The sequence below is a fragment of the Muscardinus avellanarius genome (genome assembly GCF_963383645.1).
Source record: "Muscardinus avellanarius genome assembly, chromosome: 10".
NCBI lineage: Eukaryota > Metazoa > Chordata > Mammalia > Rodentia > Gliridae > Muscardinus > Muscardinus avellanarius.
In genome coordinates, this window is record NC_137796.1 from 80,406,956 (window position 1) to 80,428,618 (window position 21,663).

Sequence of the window (21,663 nt, forward strand, 5' to 3'; positions counted from 1 at the left end):
GGACTTCATGCTGTCGAAAAGCGTCTGCAGCCACGCTCAGGCCAGAGGGTCTCACCTAGGGAAATCTGCGCTCATGGGCAAGGGTGCAGGGCCACCTTGGGCTCTGGCACTGGCCGACCTCAGGTCCATGCCAACTTAGACATGGGCTGGAAATGAGTCCAAGGAGAGACACAGGCTGGAGGTATATTGCTTGTGGATGGCATCTGCGCTGGCCAGTGCCCACGAGAGGAAACCCTTGGACACAGCCATGCTCAGAGTGTGGCGGGAAGAGGAGAGGAGGACCAGGCAAGGAAACTGAGAAGGAGTGGTGGTGTGGCGTGGTAGAGGCCTGGGAGGGTTGGGGACCTAAGCACCTGCTGCCGACGCAGCAGCCAAGATGAGGGCTGAGAAATTAGGATGCAGCGATGTGTGGAGGTCCCTGGGACCTCCAGGCAGGTCCAGTTGCTGTCGGAGGAATGGTGGGAACGGTTTAAGGAGCTGGAAAGGAGGCGCCGCATGCTTGACAATAGACAGTTTCAAGGCAAATGTTTGGCTGGAGAGGGAAGAGAGAGAGAGAGGAGAGAGGAGAGAGAGAGGAAAGAGAGTGTTCCAGCTAGGAGAACACCATGCTCTTACTCCAGTGCTAGGGAGAAAAGCCAGAGTCAATGCTGCAGGGCGGGGCCATTCTCTGGAGACACCCTTCCATGGAGTGCGTGCGGCTGCCACCTGCAGGCAAGAGCCAGCTCAGCAACATCCAGGGCTGCGGGGGTGGGGGCTGCACACAGGTGCAGAGGCAGGGAGGGGTGGCCGTGGGGTGGTGTGTATTGGCAGCTCCATCCCCCTACACGACCCGCCTGCAGGTGGCTAATTTGTGGGTGTGTTAGTTACTGGGGATTGAACCCAGGGGCGTTCTACCTCCGAGCTACACCCCCAGCGCTCTCTTACCTTTTATTCTGAAACAAGGTCTCACTAAGTTGCTAAGAGTCTCACTATGTTGCCGAGGCTCGAACCTGCAATCCTTCTGTCTCAGCCTCTCAAGTACTGGGATTTCAGGCATGCGCCACCATGCCCGGCTACGTGGCTTATTTAATAAGACAGGGTCCCTTGTGTTCAGGAAAGCCACAGGCACAGCACCCCAGGCCTTGCCATCGGCTCCAGCTGCAACAAGCCTCTGCCCTGGAGCATCCTGTGCCTTGGCTAACCAGAGTGCAGCCTCCTTAGTTCTCGGCCTTGGTATTGCTCCGATTTCTTTCTCCCCTCTGTGAAATGCACGCTCTAGATTCTGAGGACAGGGTCCCATGAGCCTCCATAAGGGGAGAAGGCCACCTTGGACCCTCCTCATATGGGCACCAGTCAGAGGTGAGGCCACCGTCCCGCCTCTCACGGGCCGCCCGCTTGCCCCCAGCACCCTTTCCCTCTTGCGGGCTCTCCCCTCCCCAGCCCACCCCGCATAATCCTCAAGACCCTCTCTCTCGTACCCTCCCCCGCCAGCGTTCCACCCACCACTCAGCCCAGCTCTGCCGGCACCCGGTCCACACCTCACGCAGCCCTTCTGCAGTCTGACACCTGTGGCCCTCCTTATTCATGCACAGCCCTTCTTCCACTTGGTGCCTGAACATACTTGCTCCTGAACTCTCCCCTGCTTTCTGCCGCCTGTTCTCGGGGTCCTCACGGGACTCTTCTGAGATGCCTCCTATGTGCTCTGGTCGCCGTCTCTGCAGCCCACGCTGGGCTCCTAGGTCCAAGTCCTCACACATCCCTTCAGCCATCCACCAGTACTTTATACTTCCAGAGCCAAAGCAAGCTGCTCCCAGGGCCAGTCCCCAGCCACCTCTCCTGGGTTCTAGACACAGAGGCTCATAGCGTTACCAGTAGTTTCTCCTTCCTGGCCCAGGTCTAATAACCCACCCGAGATCATGAAAGTCCTAGAGGGCAGGCCCAGAATTTAAAGCCCAGTTCTGAGAGACCCTGGCTCAGAATCCTCCCTTGAGGCCGCGTGGCCACCCAGAGGCATGACCCCAGCTGATTGGTCTGCATGTCCTCTCCCCCAGCAGAGGAGTCAGGGATGGGCACATTTCTCCAGACAGAATCTGGGGCTGAGGCCTCCCTCCCGGGGTGTCTACACAGGCCATCTCCTGGCCCTCCCATCCTCCCAGCTTGGAGCAGTGCATCCCAAGCACACTCTGGTCACTGCTGGGACAGCGTCCAGGCCCTGCCCTGTGCTGCCCTCAGCCTTCACTGCCACCTCACCCACACCCTGCCTCCGTTCAGCCTCCTCTCTGAGCCTCATGATCAGCCTTTTCCCATTTCTTCTACACATGGACCCTGGCCAGTTCCTAGCATCACCCACAGCACCTCTTCAGGGATGGTGTTACCAAACACTGAGCCCTGCACCCGGATCTCTGCTCAGCACTGCAGCCCCGGGGCCTGGGAGCACTTGCAGTAGCCATAGGCCAGCCGTTCAAGCCAGCCCAGCACACTGGCTATCGCTAAGATGGCCTGGACTGGACAGCCTAAGATAGAGGGTCTGCTCTCAGGGCCTCGCACATGCACGGGGTGTACCTGTATGCGTGGGCAGTTACGGTGTGCCCACCCCCAGCCACAGGCCAAGGGACCTCCCCACTTCCACAGGCAGCTCTGGGAGATACGGTTGCTCCCACCTTGGGAGCCTGGCCAAGGCCGCACTGGAGTAGCCACACACGGTTGCCAGAAAAACAAGCAGGCCAGAGTCATCTCGAGGCCTTGCCTCTGCCCTCGAGGCTGTGCTTGAGCGTGGCCCCCTAAGTACCTGCCCAACTCCAGGGACAAGGTGCGCCCCAGCTGAGAGCAGCTGTGTCTCCGTGGGCTCCCCCCTCTCAGCTCTGCCCCTGTGTCCCCTGGGCACTCACCCCTGAAGTGGGATGCCATTCGCCTGAGCCTTGTCCAGGGGTCTTTGTACCCCTACCCACACAGGATCAGCCCCGGCACCATTCTCAGACAGTCTCCTGTGTGTAGAGCTGTTCCTGTGGACACCGGTGCCAGTTATTGAACCCATCACCTCCCTCCGTGCAGGCACAGTACCTCCTCTCCTCCTCCTCCTCCTCCTCCTCCTCCTCTTCCTCTTCCTCCTCCTCCTCCTCCTCTTCCTCCTCCTCCTTCTTCTTCTCTCTCTCTCCCTCCCTCCCTCCCTCCCTTCCTCCCTTTCCCCCTCCCTCTCTCCTGCTGGGGATTCAACCCCAGGGCCCGCTGCATACTAGGCAAGACCTCTACCACTGAGCTACATGCCCATCCCTTTTTTAAATTTTACTTTGATGCACATCTCACCAGGCTGGACTTGAACTTGCGATCCTCCTGCCTCAGTCTCCCAAGTAGCTGGGATTACAGGTGTGTGCCATTGCCTGGCTCCCCTTAGCTTTCCATTGGTTTTTCTCCCTGAACATCTGCCCAGGACCTCCATCTCTCTGTCCTCCATAAAGTGCTGGGGCAGCGAGGCTGCCAGCTCTGTACCCATCACAGGCCTGCGCGCAGGGACTCTGAGCCAGACCCACAGGTCATGGCACTTATGCTCTGTCTGGGCCTCTCTCGGTCGGGGTCTGCTGAGGGCCAGAGCCCTACCCTGCCACCCATGGCCCTCCCTCCGTGGCCTGGCCCTGCCAAGAACTAGTGGACACCACCTACCTGCCGGGCACAGAGAAGGGACTCCTCCATTCAGGTCCTGAGCAGTGGAGACGCTGGTGTGGAAAAAGCTGGGGGCAGGGGGCAGGGGGCAAGGGAGCCCCTCAGTTCCTCCTCTCTAGATTAGGGACCATCTCTTCTGATCGACCGCTGCAAGGTGTGGGAAGGGCTTGGCATGCAGCGGGCACCAGGAGATGGAGCAGTGGGGAGAGGCTGGGCTGTCCCCCAGCCCTGGACACAAAGCCCAGCCAGGGCTGATGGAAGGCCAGACAGCAGGCAGGCACTGGGAGCAAGTCCATGGGGTGGGGTGGGCTGGGCAGCTCACAGCTTAGAACCTTTGGGCATTTCTGAGACCACAGCGCCCCCTGGTGGTCATGCAGTCCACCCCCAAAGAATGGGGCTCTAAACCTCATTAGCCCCCTCAATGGCCCAAAAGGTCATCCTGAGCAAGGTTTATCATCACCATTTTACAAATAGGGGCCAGAGAGTGTGATTCGGCTGCCAGAAGTCACGCAGCCAGCCAGCAGTAGAGCCAGACCTCACATCCGGGTCTGCTCAGCCCCCAGGCCCTGCTGTCCCTGCCAGTAGTCACCAAGGACACCCAAGGGCCAGGCTAGAGAACTTCCCCAGCCTCCCACCCTCCCTCAGGGCAAGGTCTCCAAACAGAATGTGTTTGGATTTGTCTTGTTACAAAGACAACCCCGGGCTCTTGGATGGGGGAGAATGGGACAGAGCCATGGGATGGGGGACTTGGAGCACCACCACCACCACCACTGTTGTCTCACCATGGCGTGTGTCTGGAGACTGTGGAGACTGTTGCAGGTGGAGCCACGCAGGCATGGGCTCAGCTCCAGGGGTGACAACTCTCTGCCCTCCACAGCCTTCCTCAGCCCCTATCTCCAGAGTCCCCCGGTCATGTTCCAGGGCATCAGCCCATCAGAAAAACCTGCGGCTCTTTGTTCTGCTTGACAGAGGCAAAGTGAGACTCATCACTTCCAGGGGTGCCGGGAAGGTCCTGGGTACACCTGTCCCCCCAAGTCCCTGGCCTGGCCTCTTTCCCTTTCCCAGGGACTTCGCCGCTTGGGGCCAGGGGTGTCCCTGTCACCGCGCAGGTCTTGGGGGAGGGGCAGCCAGCACTCTCAGGCTGAGCCACGGGGCACGTCCAGGCTCCTCTGATGGTCCTTCATCCTCTGACCGCAGGGCGCTGCGCGGAGCTACAGGTCCACGTCACCGAGGCCATGGCCACCACCGCTGAGCAGAGGGAGCTGATCGCCCGCCTGGAGCAGGACCTGAGCACCATCCAGTCCATTCAGCGTCCCGACGCCGAGGTGAGCCTGCCACCCTTGCCTCTGCCCAGCGTCCTTTCAGCCACAGACCTCCCAGGTCAGCCAGTCATGACTCCAGCAGGCAGCCCCTCCCCACACTCAGAGGGGCTATCCCCCACATCTTCCAGGTCTCCATGCAGGCCACCCTCCTCCCAACTGGGGAGGTCTTGAACCAGGCACAGTGGCTCATGCATATAATCCCAGTACTTTGGGAGGCTGAGACGGGAGAAGCTCAGGTTCATGGCCAGCCTCGGCTACTTAGTGAGATCCTCTGTTTCTTTTTTTTTTTCTTTTTTTTCTTTTTTTCTTTTTTTTTTTTGCTGCCCTGTTTTGATTCTTTATTTTGAAACAGGGTCTCACTAAGTAGCTGAGGCTGTCTGCAAACCACAATCCTCTGGTCTCAGCCTCCCAAATGCAGGGATTACAAGCGTGCACCACCACACCCAGCTGAGATTCTGTTTCAAAATAAAGAATTAAAAATAGGGCTAAGGGTGCAGCTTGGAGGTAGAATGCCTCTGGGCTCCCAGTACTGCAAAAAGAAAAAGAAAATCGTGTTGAGGTGTAGCTTAAAGGTAGAATGTCCCTGGGTTCAGTCCCCAGTATCAAAACAAAACTGGGGCTGGGCATGGTGGCACACACTTATAATCCCAGTTCTGGGGAGGCTGAGACAGGAGCATCTCGGTTCAAGGCAGCCTCAACTACTTAGTGACTTAGTGAGGTCCCTTACAACTCAGTGAGACCCTATTTCTTTTTTTTTTTTTTTTTTTTTTGGTGGTACTGGGGTTCCTGGAAGCCCTTCTTCCTCCGGGCTACACTCCCAGACCTATTTTATATTTTTGAAACAGGGTCTCTTACACCAGCACGGCTGGCTTCGAACCTGCGCGATCCTCCTGTCTCCGCCTCCCAAGCGCGGGGATTACAAGCGTGCGCCACCACGCCCGGCTAGTGAGACCCTATTTCAAAATAAAGAATAAAAAATAGGGCTAGGGGTATAGCTCAGAGGCAAAATACCCCTGGATTCCATCCCCAGTAACAAAAAAAAAAAAAAAAAAAAAAAACTGGGGTGGCCAGACCAGGACAGAGGCCGTAGGACTTCCTTGAGCTGGCTCAGCACCCTGAGAGCCCCAGGCAGAGGCGAGGCCAGGATCACGTGCCCATTTCTCAGTCCAAGCACCTGAGGAGCCCCAAGGTCAGAACTGCTAGAGCCCAGAGGGCCCTGGGGGCATCACCAGGGTCACCCAGGCCTTAGGTACCTGTCTAGCCCAGTGGCCAGACGGGAGCTCAGGAGCCACTCCTGGCCCAGCCTTCTGCTCGTGCCTGGCATCCCAATGTGGGCCTCCTGCAGCCAGACATCAAACAGCCTGCCTCTCTTCCCCTTCCCACCCCACTCCCCACCCCGCTTTTCCTGGCCACCCTGAAATGCTGCATTCAGTAACCCCATGGGCAGCACCACCCATCTCTTCTTCTCTTCCTAGGGTGCAGCCGAGCAAGGCCTGGAGAAGATCCCGGGGCCCATCAAGGAGGCCACCGCCCTGTTCTATGGTGAGGAGAGGCCATCCCACACCCAGGGAGTGAGGCGCTGGGGGTGGCAAGTGGTACAGGCTAAACACCCCAAAGAGCCCCCTTAAAGAAGGACATATCCCAAGCAACAGCCTTGAAAGCAGAAGGTCGGCCCCAGAGTCCTCTCATCTTGCCAGTTGCCTCAGTGCTGAAACGCAGCTGGAGCCCATGGCACTAGAAGGGAGGCAGCCTCTTCAGGAATGGAGGCTGGGGCCTGAGGCTGCTGGGCCAGGTCATGGGACACCCTCCCAGTTCCCTCAGTGTCCTTGCTCCCCCAGGAACCAGGGGCTCTAGGTCCCAGCCCCCTAACCGTGGAGACAGGCAAGCGGGCCCCGTTCTCAGGTCCAAGTCCTACCCACCATCCTGCAGCTCTCCCAGGTCCCCGGCTGCCCCTCCCCTTCACCGACTTGCTTAGCACCACCATCACATTGCTGTGGCTTCTACCGCCTGGCCCTGGAGCCACACCGCCCAAGGGCTCCCTGCTGGCTCCTGCCTCCTGCTCCCCAAGCCACTCTCCACTACCTCCTAGGACCAGCAGCGGCCAGCAGCACCCTCCCCGAGGGCCAGGTCGATTCTCTTCTCTCCATCATCTCCAGCCAGCGGGAGCGTTTCCGGGCCCGGAATCAGGAGCTAGAGGCTGTGAGTCATGTCCTTCTGTCCCCCTACTCCTCAGGCCTGAGGACACAGCAGGGGAAGGCGTGGGGGAGAAAACCGGGTCTCAGATCCCTGAAGGGCAGTGGGATTGGGTTTGTTCTGTGCAGTCAGGCACAGCTTCCAGGAGGAGGCCATGCCATGCCGGGCCTTGAAAGAGGAATCAGAAGCTCGAGGTAGAGGACATGAGGGTGCGTCCCAGGGTTACTAAGCAGGTGCCCTACAGCCAGGCTGGGACACCATAAGACTTTAATCCAGGTGGTGATACTGCAAGAAAGGGGGTGGGACAGACTGCGTGGGCACCAGTGCAGGACAGGGGCTGGCTGACCAGGAGGTGACCAGGTTGTTACAATCGTCCAGGAAGAAACCAGAATCAGGTGGGGGACAGGAAAGGGGGGTACAGAAGGGAGAGAATCTGAGCCCTACAAAAGTGAAAGACAGAGGGACGTCCAGCAGCCCCTCCCCATAGGGCCAGGGAGCAAGGAGTCCAAAGAGCTTGCAAGCTGCTGAGCACCAGCCAGGGCCTTTCTGGGGGCTCCTGCACACATGACCAGTCCCGCGGACGGTCTGGACCTGTGAGGTGCCGCAGACCCCAGCAGAGGCACTTCCTGGGGGTATCCACGCATCTGTGGTGACTGCGGTGCCAGCACGAGGGAGGAATGTGGTCCCCAAAGAGGATGACAAGCAGAGGGTCTAGGAGGAGCAGAAGCAGGAGCAAGAGGTGTCCAGACACAGAAGCCAGGGCCAGCACGTCCCCACAGAGGCGCAGATACAGCAGGGCAGCGCAGCAAGCCCGGAGCCCAGGTGGCTGACCAAAGGCCCCACCACACAGAGCCAGCCCCGCGCCCCGCCCCCACCGAGTACACTGCCTGGTACACTGCCTGCGGGAGCAGGGCCTGGAGGTTTTCCCCTTCTCAAAGATCACAGGCCAAGCCCAGCATGATGGCACATGCTTGTAATCCCAGCATTCAGGAGGCTGAGACCTGAGGATCACATTTCACAGACAGCCTCAGCTACTTAGTGAGGCCCTCCATTAGTGAAGCTCCGAGGTCAGATGCCCCTGGGTTCCATCCCCAGACCTGCAAAAACAACAAACAAACAAAGATCACAGGCCAGACCCAGTGCCCGTGCAGTGAGGAGGGTGGCCCTCAGGACCCTCCGTGATCCGGCTCTAGAGTAGGAGGCTGTATATGAGGGCCATCAGGGCTGCTCCCTCGGGCTGCAGTGCAAACAGAGAACCAGAAACACCCCTCCTTGGCTATCAGGACCAGGCAATAGCCACACCATGCAGCCTGTAAAAGAAGGCCTTGGAGCCAGGCGAGGTGGTACGCACCTATAGCCCAGTACTTGGGAGACCAAAGCACAAGGACTGCAGGTCAAGGCTAGCCTGCAGTAACTTAGCAAGAATGTGTTTCAAAATGAAAAATAAAAGGGCCAGGGGTGTAGCTCAGAGATAGAATACCCCTGGGTTTAATCACCAATACTCCCCACGCACATACACACAGAGGGCCTCTGAGACTGATGAAGTCACGGAGAAAAAAAGCTTTTGTACTATGCAACCTGTTGCTTTAAAAATCTAGACTTTGTGCCAAGAGCTTTTTTTTAATTGGTGCATTGTACTCATACATCTTAATGGGGAAGAAGATGGTAGAGACAGACATGCGCACATCACCCGTCAGCCCTTCCTCCTCCTGTTTGGCTCAGTGATTGGCTGCGGTGTGTTTGTGAATGTGCATCATGTACATTAAGGAACTCCTCCCTCCTCCCTCCCAGCCCCTCAGGTCGCCTTATTTGCTCATCTGTGGTTCCTCCTTCTTTGTCTAGAGCTCTTCCTGTGACCCGTTTTCTCCCTAGCTTCCACATATTAGGGAGAGCATCTGATTTTTTATTTTTTTGTGATTAACTAATCTAACTTAGCATATTGTCCTCCAATTCCATCTATTCTTTCCCCATAAATGACATAATTTTGTCCTTCTTTATGTCTGAGTAAATTCCATTGCGTACATATCCCACAGTTTTGTAATCCACTCATCTGTTGATGGACATCTTGGCTGGTTCCATAGTTTGGCAATGGTGAATTTTGTGGCTATGCACATAGATACACATGCATTAGTTTGGTAGTTTGGTTTCCATTCTTTTGGGTAAATACCCAGAAGTGGTATTGCTGGATCATATGGTGGGTTCTGTCTTATTCTTCTGAGGGTCCTTCATACTGTATTCTCAAGTACTTTTATTTCCTTTTTTTTTCTTTCTTTCTTTCTTTCTTTCTTTCTTTCTTTTTTTTTTTTTTTTTTTTTTTTTTTTGCGGTACTGGGGATAGAACCCAGGGACATTCTACCTCCAAGCTCCAGTCCTATTTTTTATTATTTATTTTGGAACAGGGTCTTACTGAGGTGCAAAGGGCCTCATTAAATAGTAGCTGAGCCGGGCATGGTGGCGCACGCTTGTAATCCCCACGCTTGGGAGGCAGAGACAGGAGAATCGTGCAGGTGCGAAGCCAGCCGCTCGCGTTGGCTTAGGAGACCCTGTTTCCAAATAAAAATGTAAAAATAGGTCTGGGAGTGTAGCCCGGAGGTAGAAGGGCTTCCAGGAACCCCAGTACCACCAAAAAAAAAAAAAAAATAGTAGCTGAGGCTGTCCACGAATGGCAATCCTCCTGTCTCAGCCTCCCAAATGCTGGGATTACAAGCATGCACCACCATGCCCAGCAAGTACTTTCTTCTTTTTTTTTTTTTTTTTTTTGTGGTACTGGGGTTCCTGGAAGCCCTTCTGCCTCTGGGCTACACTCCCAGAGCAATTTTTTTTTTTAATTTGGAAACAGGGTCTCCTAAGCCAGCACAGCTGGCTTTGAACCTGCGTGATCCTCCTGTCCCTGCCTCCCAAGCATGGGGATTACAAGCGTGCGCCACCACGCCTGGTGGAAGTACCTTTTTTAAAAAGTACAATTAATATAACAAAGCTTAAGTCAGATGTGGTGGCACATGTTTGTAATCCCAGCGCTTGGGAGGCTGAGACAGGAGGATCACGCAGTTTCAAAGCCAGCCTCAGCTACTTAGTAAGGCTCTCAGCAACTTAGTGAGACCCTGTTTCCAAATAAAGTATAAAATGGGTTTGGGAGTATAGTCCAGAGGTAAAAAGCCCCTGGGTTCTACCCCCAGTGCCACAAAACAATATATATGTAATATAACAAAGTTTACCATCCTACCCACCCATGACCCTACAGTGATGATAAACGTATTCACTTGGTAGAGCCATCACCCCCTCTTACCTCCTGAACCCTGTGTCTTGCAAATCTGAAACATCACTCCTTAAACCACTCCCCATTCCTCCTCCCCAGCACCTGGCAACCACTAACCTGCTTTCTGTCTCTATGCATTTGATATTCTAGATACTTCATATGGGTATGTGTCCTTCTGTGACTGGCTTGTGTCCTCGAGGTTGGCCCACATTGTAGTTCACTTCAGAAAGTCCTTCCTTTAGCGGGGCGTGGTGGCGCACACTTGTAATCCCAGCACTTGGGCGGCTGAGACAGGAGGATCGCAGGTTTGCAGTCTACCTCAGCTACTTAGTGAGGCCTCTGCAGCTTAGTGAGACCCTATTTCAAAATAAAGAATAAAAAATGGGGTTGGGGGTATAGCTCAGAGGTAGAATGCCCCTAGGTTCAATTTCCAGTACTAAAAGAAAAAAAAAAATAGAAAGGAAGGAAGGAAGGGAGGGAGGGAAGGAAGAAAGGAAGGAAGGAAGGAAGGAAGGAAGGAAGGAAGGAATGTCCTTCCTTTTAAAAGCTGAATAATAGCTGGGCTTGGTAGCACAGGCCTGTAATCTCTGTACTTGGGAGACTGAGACAGGAGGATCGCAGGTTTGAAGCTAGCCTTGGCAACTTAGCGAGCTCCTATTTCCAAATAAGAAATAAATTATTTTTCTTTTTATGGGGACATATGGGGGTATAGCTTGGAGGTAGAATGCCTCTGGGTTCAATCACCAGTACCACCAAAAAAATAGATAAATAAATAAAAGCTGAAGAATTGTCCACTGCCCATCGCCTACCTGCTGGACTCCTGCATGGATTCCATGCCTTCACTCTTGTGAATAATGCCGCTGTGAACACAGCTGCACAGATGCTCCTTCATGACCCTGCCTTTCAGTTCTTTTGGATGCATTCCCAGAAGTGGAATTTCCAATTCATATAAGAATTCTGCATTTGCTACTTCAAGGAACCACCACACTACCATAGACGTTTTTGGGTACTGCCTGAAGTCTGAAGGGTGTGAAGCAGACACCCATTCAGACATTTGAGGAAATTGGAAAACGAGGTCCTCCTGCCCCTGGGCTCCAGGTTGCCAGACATTAAATCCCCAGTGTCTCTGGCTGCATTTCTGTGAAATGTCCAAAACAGACAAACATGTAAGGTGGGAAGTTAGGAAGCAGACTAGTGATTGGCCAAGAAGAGGGAGAAGGAGACAGGGAGTAACTAGGACCAGGTTCGGGGTTTCTAACAAACTGGGATGATAAGACAGCAGGAATGGTTGTATGACATTGTGATAGCCGGGTGTGGTGACACACACTTGTAATCCCAGTGCTTAGGAGGCTGAGACAGGAGGATCCCAAGTTCCAAGACAGCCTCAGAAAGTAGTGAGCCTCTAGTCAACCTAATGAGACACTGTTTCAAAAGAAGAATAAAAATAAGTAAATAAATAAATAAAAATAAAATAGGGCTGGGGTATAGCTCAGAGGTAGAATGCTCCTCCTATCAATCCCCAGCATTAAAAAACAAACAACAACAACAACCTGACAATACCTAAACCAAAAACAAATATAGTGACACCTGGCCCCAAAAAGTGTGACTTCCGCCATGGCAGGCCAGGGTGTAAGGGGGACTTGCCAGAGGACTAGCTTGAGCAGAGGCCTGCAGGTCAAGGAGAAGGCACAGGGCAGAAGGGGCCTCAGGCAGGAGCGAGGTGCTCCCCAGTGTGGCCCCAGCTCCATCCCCGGCCCCGCCGCCTACCCACAGGAGGGCCGCCTGGCCCAGCACACCATCCAAGCCCTGCAGAGCGAGCTGGACAGCCTGCGCGCCGACAACATCAAGCTCTTCGAGAAGATCAAGTTTCTGCAGAGCTACCCCGGCCGGGTAAGAGCCCTCCAGGGCCAGCCCCAGGCAGGGCAGAGGGAGGGGGTTGGCCAGGGCACTCAGGGTGGGAAGACACTGCCGCTGGGCACCTGGGCCTGGGCGGCCCCAGAGGCCATGTGACCCTCCCCCTTGGCCACCTGTCCTTCCAAGCTCAGGAGAGGCCCCCGGAGTGGACCTGTTGGGGTTCATTCAGCTGAACCAGCCTGGAGGTGACAAGGGACAGCAAGAGGCAGGGGCCGTGTACCGAGAGTCCACCGTCCAAGCGGCCCTTTTGTGAGATGGGGTGACCCACTAGCAGACCCCAGGATCTGGGACCTTAGCCCCAGAGAGTGCTGAACACACAGGACAGGCCCTGAGGAAATGATACCTCCTACACACACACACACACACACACACACACACACACACACACACACATACACACACACACACCATATATATATATGGTCATATATATATATATATATATCGTGTGTGTGTGTGTGTGTGTGTGTGTGTGTGTGTGTGTGTGTGTGTGTGTGTGTGTGTGTGTGCAAGGAACCCCTTTCTGTGACTAAGGGGAGATGAAGCAGGGGTCACAATGGAAGGGTCTAAGTCCAAGCTCAGCCCAGTGGAGCTGGAGCTGCTGTTTGCCACCAGAGGGCGCCCGGACCCTGCAAACCCGTGCTCTCCGGGTGGCTGGTGTATCCCTTCACCAAGCTGGGCATGGTGGCACACGCCTGTGGTCCCAGATACTCTGGAGGCTGAGGCGGGGAGATCCCTTGGTCCCAGGAGTGGGAGGTCAGCCTGGACAATAAGACCGCATCTGAAAAACAGCAAAAACCAATCCACCTTTCCCCAGCCCCAGCCTGTCTTGTACCTTCCAACCCACCTGGACCTTAGTTCTCCATAGGTGCCAGTGGAGCTGTGCCCTGTGACACGGTGTAGGAGAGACCTCTGCCCAGGCCACATCCCGTGACACGAGCACTAGCTGCCTTCAAGCCGTCATCCCAGCACTCTCTCCCCACTGTGGGCTCCGGGCTTCCTTCCCAACTCCTTCTTTCCAAAGAGCAATGAGGCCTGTCTTCCTCTGAGCACTGGGCCTTCTGCAGCCCAGGAACCTGACCAAGTCTCTCCTTGTTCCGTGTGCAGGGCGGCGGCAGCGATGACACCGAGCTGCGGTACTCATCCCAGTACGAGGAGCGCCTGGACCCCTTCTCCTCCTTCAGCAAGAGGGTCCGTGAGCCCAGCTTCAGGCAGGACAGCTCCTCTCTGGGCAGGCCCACGGAGACCTGGGACCCTGCTCCCCTGGCCACGGCGACTGGCCCCAGCCTTCCCTCACCCCTTCCCCAGCTGCCCCATCTGCTCACTCTGACCTCACAGCCGCCTCTGCACAGCTCGGGCCCCTCGGGCCAGGAAGCCCCGGGGCAGCCGCCATACTGCTTTGGTGGAGGCACAGGGCCCACCCAGGAAGGCCTGCGGTGGCTACCTGAGGGTGTATATCAGTGAACGAACGGGTCGACCACAGGGTTGTGGAAGCAGGCAGAGAAGCTGGGGGTCCCAGCTCCCAGCGACAGCTGATGGGGTGGTGGGCCCCCCTTGGCTGCAGCAGGCCTGCCCATGAAGAGCTTTTTAACAAGCAGAATGGGCCACTCGGGAGTAAGGGGGGTCCATAGAGATGTTGGGAGCCTGGAATGTCACCCTGAGTGGGGCTGGGCATCGGAGGGCTCTGAAGGCAGCCAGTGCACAGGAGGGCTGCCTCCCCCATTTGTTCGGGCCTTTGGTGTCCTTTCCTCAGCATCTCTCCCCCTTCAGGAGCGGCAGAGAAAGTACCTGAGCCTGAGCCCCTGGGACAAGGCCACACTCAGCATGGTGAGTCCTCACCCCTGTGCTCACCTGGGACAGGCCTGAGCCACCTCCCTCCACCCTGTCCAGAGAAGCCCCAGGGACTACACAGACCCCTCTCAGGCATGGGAGAGTGGCCATGTGACCCCCAGCATAGTCCTTCCCTCTCCTCTGGTGGAACCTTTCACTGTAGGTTCTGGAATTGGGCTGCAGGGGGCAGCATTCCTCACCAATCCTGCAGCCCCCACAGGGCCCAGCAGTGTAGGCCAGTAATCCCAGTACTTGGGAGGCTGAGACAAGAGGATCGTAGGTTCGCGGCCAGCCTCAGTAACTTAGTGAGACCCTGTTTCATAATAAAAAATAAAATAAAACAGGGTTGGGGGTATAGCTCTCAGAGATAGAATAGCCTAGGTTCAATCCCCAGTACAAAAAAATTAAAAAAGGAATTCTGTATTTCCCCACCTGTCCCACCTGTCCCGGTGGCATGGGTTCCCCACCTGCCAGCCTCTTCCCTACCCATACTACCCCAGGGGCCCCTGTGCAGGAGCAGGGTAGCCCTGCCCCACCATTCCCCACACCCTGTGTTTGCTCCCCAGGGGCGTCTGGTCCTCTCCAACAAGATGGCTCGCACCATTGGCTTCTTCTACACCCTCTTCCTGCACTGCCTGGTCTTCCTGGTGAGTGTCCCGACAGCTGGTCAGGGTTGTGACCTGCTCTCCAACCTCCAGCACAGCAGGACCCTGTTACTGTGGCCCGGCTTCCCCCAAGACACACCTTCAGTTCCAGGCCATTTCTCTCTCCTTCAAGGGTGTCGGCCCATCCTGGGGACAAGGAGCACCTCCAGGTTGGGCTCTGGCTGGGGCATAGTCGGGCTGCTCTGGGAAGAATCCCGGCTGATGGCATCCAGACGCAGGGGCCTGGAGGGGCTTGGAGGAAAGGAAGGCCTTAGAGGGAGCCTGAGGCACGAGGGCCAGTGTACCGAATCTCTCAGCAGACTGCCAGGCGGGCTGCTCAGAAAAGGGACGTCTGGAACTGTATCTCCCTTGGCACAAAGGGGGCGTCATAGTCAGTGGGCAAAGGACACACAGATGTCTGGTGATGCTCCCACATGCACCAGATGGGGAGGAGAGGAGTTGTGTGCACAGAAGGCTCCAGCCTCGGGGACCCGCCCTAGCTAGGCACGGGCACGATGGCCTCTCGGGGGCTCGCCTGGGCTCCCACTCTGACCCCGGGGCCCAGCAGCTCCTGGGCCTGTCGGGAATGCCCATGGCATTAGAGATGGACCTCTGTGGCTGGGCCCCTCTCACCACAGCCTAGGCCCTGGCCACGAGAACAGTTTTGTCCCAGGAGGCCAGGCCCAGGGGCTGCAGGTGGGCTGCACGATGGCCGGGAGGTGCAGGGGTACCTGTCTTCTCCTGGCCAGGTGCTCTACAAGCTGGCCTGGAGCGAGAGTGTGGAAAGGGACTGCGCTGCCACCTGCGCCAAGAAGTAAGAACACCCCAGGGCCCCCATAACCCTGACCGGAGCCCCAGGCCCCCACACCACCACCGGGCTCCCCAGCTGTGACCCTGCTCCCTCCCCAGGCCTACTGAGCCAGCCCCACCCTGTCACGTGGGGCATCTCCTCCTCCCCCCACGCACGCTTCTTTGGCACTCTCCTTTTTACACTTGGCCTCAGCAATGGTTTTTGTGCCCCCAGGTTCGCTGACCACCTGCACAAGTTCCACGAGAACGACAAGGGGGCGGCGGCCGGCGACTTGTGGCAGTGACCCCAGGCCTCCTGGCCACAGTGATGGCTGCATCTCCCCAGCCCTGCTTAGTCAGCTGCTCCTAATGAGTTAGGCTTTCCCTGAGACTCCCCCATGGAAACTGTCCTTATCCTCAACCCAACAGCTGCCAGAGGTCCCAGGCTCCCTTTGACCCCCTTGAAAGAATGTAAGAACCACATCAGGCCTCCCCAGTCCAGACAGCTCCCAGTGACCAGCAGGCTGGGCCAGAGCCCCGCCTGCAGCCTGACCTCTGGCCCCGGTGGCAGAGATCCCCCAGCTGTGTCACTGATTGCCACCACTGATCCCGGCAGGGCAGCGCTTAATCCACTTGGCATCCTCCGGGTCTGTCTGCACCTGGGCTATGGCATCTCCTCAACTCCCTACCATCTCCCCTGGGCCCTGGGACCCCCAAAGAGGTGGGAGGTACTTCTCTCCATCCCAGCAGGCCTCGAGTCCAACCCCCACCCCGCCTGCCTTATTACCTCCCAGAGGACACAGGTTAGACAAGACCTAATCTGCTCACCACCCCCACCCCATCTCCAAAAGGGGAGCCCCAAAGGTGGGACAGTTTCTACTACCCTCCCCCAGCCCCAGACACACATGATTTCTGCTTTCTTCTTTAGCAAGATATTCTGGTTTCTAGATGAGGAAGCGTCTCCAGCAAGAACCCCGTGCCCCAGGCTCCTCGGTCCCAAGGATTGGTCTGAGGGGCCCCTCAGAACAGAACCGGCAGTGGGCCACCCTAGCATGGCCACCTCTCGGGGCAACTGGTAGAGCTCCCCAAGTTAGATTCGCACATGCATGTTCAGCTTTGCACATTTGAAATAAACCATAGTTGCAGCCACACTGGTGCCCTATGCTCTGTGACTCCTGAACTTTGGGGCACGAGGGAGGGGCGTGTGGAAGTCCAGTGTCACCCTTGGAATCTGGGCTGGTCTGTTGACATGAGGCATGGCCCTGGCACACAGGACATCTCTCCCTTTCCTCCTGTCCCCAAGAATTCCACGAGCAGGCCCGCAGCTTTGCTGAAACCCAAGGCCACAACATCTGAGTTCTCTTAAGCACTTGCAACCCCATCAAAAGGGGGAAATTAGTCCTTTCTTCAAAAGCCACCTGTCAGGCCAGGGTTGGGGCATGACATGCTTTGGGTTTGCGTCAGTTCCTGCTTCCCATCCTGTGTGCCTAGCAGTGTGTCTGCAGCGTGTCCCTTCCCCCTGGGCCCTGGCTTACCCAGCGCTCTGAAGCCATGCCCACCAGCCTTCCACAGGAACTCTCCAGAGCCACTGGGTCCGCACCACCTCACCCCTGCTCAGCCCCACTCAGAGAACAGAGGAGTGCCTCCTTTTGGTCTGTAAGGGCTGGCATTACCCTTTGTCTGGGTGACCCTCAAGGCTGGCTCCAAACCTAGCTCCTGCCCTGTGGCCCACCAGGCCAGAGTCCCCTATACCATCTCTGTCTCAGGTTTAGTCTCAAACACACTAGAGCTTATGCATCCAGGGGCCCGTCTTTGGGGCCTATGGCCAGCACCCGTTATCATCTGCTCCCTCAGAACTTCCTTCAGGGCCCTAGGATTTGCCCTCAGGGACCCAGGATGGCCCTGTCCTCTCTGACCTTCATTCCTGTCACCCATAACAGCTGCTCTTGGCCAATCATGTTCCCTCACCACCCCCCAGCCACTTTCACATCTGCCAGGGTTCCTCCTTTGGGGTTGGAGTCACCAGGCGCCTAGCCCCCCCCCCTTACTTCCTCCTCCCAGGGGATCAGAGCTGTTGTCCTGCCCTGGGCTTCACACCCCAGGACTCTCTCTGGCCACTGACAGCCCACCAGCAAGCTCAGGGCACAACTTATATCCAGGTTAGTCTACTGTGGGCCAGCTGTCCCCTCTCCCAGGAGGACAGGGTCCACAACCAGGCTGCCCAGGGATGGAGATTCCCTCTCTCCCTCTCTGCTGGCACCCGGCCCTCCACCCCACCCCACCCTTCCCAGCCTCATTCATAAGGGTCTGGTTCCAGCCAGGCACCCAGGCTTGTGTGCACCTCGGATCGATGGCTGGACTACTGCCTAGGTTCTCATTAAGTGTTTGCTGGCCGGGTCCTGCCACGGGGGCACCTGGGACGTGTGTGGTAGAAAAAGTACCAGGGCTTCCACAGAGGCCTGACAGGCTTCAGTGACCCCGTGGAGGGCAGCACCAGGGGTGGTGGGCACGAGGTGTGGGGGTACAGGCCAGGCTCCACCTTCACCAGGAGATGAACATTCAAATCCCCACTTGTCCTGCCTTCTGACAAGTTAGAGATGTGAAATAGTTTGGAGACCAAAAAAGGGTTCAATACAAAAGTCAGGAGCCACTGTGGGTGAGGAACAGATAGATGGAGGCTCTCCCAGCCAGCAGGGCCGCCAGGGCAGACAGCAGTACTGCCAAAGGCTGGGGGAGGGGTCGCTGACCCCACATCCCTGAGAGCTGAGGGCCTGAAGCAAGGGCAGGAGAGGAGGGGAGACGGTGCCCAGGGACCACTCCCCCAGCCCAGGGACAAGCCCCTTCTCCCCTGGACTCCTGAGCAGCCTGCCGAGGACCCAGAGAACCGGAGTGCAGACCACTAGCACTTTCGATGACCGGCAGGGCTGTTCTCTTAGCGCCTCTCTGCCCTAACCTCAGCAGGGGTGAGGAAGCCAGGGGTGTGGTCTTCCTTGAGCGCTGCAACCTCCCACCCCCCCCACCCCCGGATGGCGCCAGTCTCCCCAAGACGCTAGGAAGTAGGGGCCACACTCAGGAGGTCTGCCCGCCCTGGGGTCCGGGGGCGATTTCCAGAACAGCGAGGGCTGGAGGGAGGGGGCGTGGTGCTCGCCCTCGGGATTTATGAGAACCAGACATCGACTTCCTCCGTTGCGACATCTGGGCCTTCTCGCGGTTCCCATTGTCCCCGCGGTGGAGGGTCCGACCGCAGCGCCGGCCCCCACCTGGCTCCAGTCACTGAGGGGCGCTCCGAGGGCGTCCCCCCCAGTATCACCCACACCCAGTATCACCACCCCGAGCAGGACCCTCCCAACCCCACCTGCCGCGCTCCCAGAGCCACCACGCGGGGTCCGGGAGACTTTCGCGCGGGACGGACTCCATTGCAGAGCCGGGGGGCCGGCTCCGCGTCTCGGGGGCCGGCTCCGCGTCTCGGGGGCCCCCGCCCCAGATGGGCGGCTCCGGCCGGGTCCCCAGCCCCTCTGGCCCCTGGGCGGGGCGACCTCTGCCTCTCCACCGCCCGGAGGAAGCGAGAGCCGGGGGCGGGCGCCTCCTCCGGGCTGGGGGCGGGGGGCGCGGCGGGGGCGGGGCCGGGGCCGGGGCGGGGGCGGGGCCTCCTCGGGGGCGGGGCCGGGGGCGCGGGCAGGCGGGCGGGGCGCGGGGCTGGGCTCGGAGCGCGGGGCTCCGCAGCCCGGGAGCCGAGCGCGGCGCGCGAGGAGCGCACGAGCCGTGGAGGCTGCGGACCGGGGCGGAGGAGGCGCCGCGGCTCCGGCCGGGAGGAAGCCCAGCCCGCCGCGGGCCATGAGCCGCCGGGCCCCCGGAGCCCGGCCGCGGTCCGGGCAGCGCTCCCCCGGCGCCCCGGCCCGCGCGGCCGCGGCTGCGCGCCTGTAGGTAAGGCCTGCGGGTCCTCGCCGGCCCCTGCGCCCCCCGGGCGTGCGTGTGAGAGCGCCCTGCCCCGGGGAGCGCGGCCGCACGCGCCCCGTCCGAGCGTGTCGTCTTTGTGTGCGCGGGTGGAGGGAGGAGGACGCGCCGGGGAGGGCGTGCGCCCCCGCCCGGAGGCCCCGGACCCCATGCCGAGCCGGGCGCAGGGACGCGGCGACCGGACCATCGCCTCGGGGCAGCGACGGGCCCCCGGAGGAGGGGTCTCCGGCGGGGGGGAGGGGACGCTCAGGTCTCTTCCCTAGACTGGAAGGAGAGGGTGGCGAGAGCGGGAAGGACCCAGCCGGACCGCAGCCTCCCGGCCGGCACGCCCTCCCCTCGGCCCAGGCCCGGTTTCCCACGGCCACGATTCCAGACCCGCCCACCTTGGGCTCCGGGACCGGGTTAGCCGGGACGGTCGCCGAGGTGCCGGAGAGGCCGGCTCCTTTAAGAAGAGGCGGGTTCGTGCCTTCCATTCAGGCCTACGGGCCTCGGCCATTGATGAACCTGCGGGCGGCGCGGGCCGGAACCGCAGCTTTAGCGCGGGCCGAGAACAGGCAGAGGCCGGGACTCACCCCAGTCCCCAGGATCCCCTGAAGTGGGGTTTGCAGGGAAAGATCTCTGCAGGAACTGGGGCCTGCCAGGAGCCACGCAGGGCGGACGGGGCGGCCTCAGGAGGGACCGTGAACATTCAAAAGCCAGAATTTATGTTCACACCGAGGTGGCACGGGACAGAGTCTCAGAATGGGCATCAGACCTGGATTAAACCCTACCCCTCGAGCCCACATTATCTACCCTGCAAAATTCATATGGTGTTTCCTACCTCCTTCTGGGTGGCCGACAAGAGGTGCTTTCCTCCAAAACAGGGCACTGAGCTCAGGGAACCTAGGAAGGCAGGGGCCAAGGGGCGTGGTTTTCCCCAGAGCCTGTTGGAGGGATGATCTGAAACCCCTATTCTGCCCAAACTTGAACATATCTTTTTCCTCCCAGCATCCTGGCCCCATCCAAGAAGCCAGGGGTTGGAGGAGTAACCTAGAACTTTCAGCTTGGGGGGGGGGGCTTTAGGAAAAGTGTGAGGCAATCCTGGTAGCTAGTGTGGGCCAGAGTTTCTGGGGGTCTTGGAGGCAGTTTCCTAATAGCTGCTTCCTTCTACTTTTCTCTCTAGAGGTCTCTCCCCAACCTCCAGGACCCCCCCCCCAGGGTGTGAGTGATGATGGTCATGATCTGCCGATGCTCCATACCGGGCTGAATGCATGCTTTTCTTACCATTATTGTGAAAAATCCAACTGATGTTTTCACACACCTCTTCCCTGCTTTGTGTGGGCCTCCCAAGGACAACTCCTGTGCATACACTTAGGAGCTGGTTCTCATGGGGCTGTCGGAGGTGGAGTGTCCACTCAGGTGGAGCCTGCGCCCCCGGGGGCTGGGCTTCTGGTTGTGAGCTGACAGGTGCCAGGCTAGGGGCATCAGCGCTGTTTCTTGTGCAATTATCACACCAAGCCTGTGGCTTTGGGACTACAACCATCTTCATCTTACGGAGCAGGAAACGTGTTTTAGAGGAGGTGCAATGAATTGCTCAGAGTATTTCAGCCCACAAGCCGGGCCTCTAGGCTACTTGTCTTTGACAAGAGCCTGGATCTGTTTTTGGAGCCCGGCCTGGGCTGAAAGGAATGGAGGTGGGGGTGGGTAGGTACTTGGGCCACCTCTCCTTGTGATCCTCACTGTCCTGTAGGGCCACAGGGTGGCTCCAGGGCCTGGGGGAAGGTTGTTCCTTCCTCACCTGGTTGGGTATTTTGTTTTGTTTGCGGTACTGGGAATGTACCAAGGGCTACCTTTGAGCTACACCCCCAGCCTGATTTTTTATTCTTTATTTTGAAACAGGGTCTCACTGAGTTGCCAAGGGCCTCACTAAGTAGTAGCTGAGGCTGGTCGTGAACTGCGATCCTCCGGTCTCAGCCTCCCAGATACTGGGATTACAAGCGTGCACCACCACTCCTGGATGGTTGGGTGCTTTTATGGCTGTGTTCTGTCCCAGGGGATGACAGGTGTGAGATCACAGCTCATACCTGTCCAGGCAGAGTGAGGCGGGGTGCTGCTGTGTGTGAGCACACCATCATGGTTCCTTTGG

General features: G+C 58.0%; 1 protein-coding gene across 9 annotated transcripts in view; it reads left to right on the plus strand.

The window, feature by feature from the left end:
* The window catches only part of CUX1 (cut like homeobox 1), a gene marked incomplete at both ends in the record, with an annotated part of 398,444 nt that extends 382,555 nt beyond the window's left edge, over window positions 1–15,889 (plus strand). For all 9 annotated transcript variants that reach the window (XM_080702661.1, XM_080702646.1, XM_080702647.1 and 6 more), the window contains 9 exons: window positions 4,834–4,961; window positions 6,434–6,500; window positions 7,048–7,157; window positions 12,181–12,297; window positions 13,429–13,512; window positions 14,092–14,148; window positions 14,718–14,798; window positions 15,545–15,609; window positions 15,820–15,889. In XM_080702661.1, coding sequence (XP_080558787.1) covers window positions 4,834–4,961; window positions 6,434–6,500; window positions 7,048–7,157; window positions 12,181–12,297; window positions 13,429–13,512; window positions 14,092–14,148; window positions 14,718–14,798; window positions 15,545–15,609; window positions 15,820–15,889 — 779 coding nt within the window. The remainder of the gene's footprint in view (window positions 1–4,833; window positions 4,962–6,433; window positions 6,501–7,047; window positions 7,158–12,180; window positions 12,298–13,428; window positions 13,513–14,091; window positions 14,149–14,717; window positions 14,799–15,544; window positions 15,610–15,819) is intronic.
* Window positions 15,890–21,663: the final 5,774 nt, after the last annotated feature.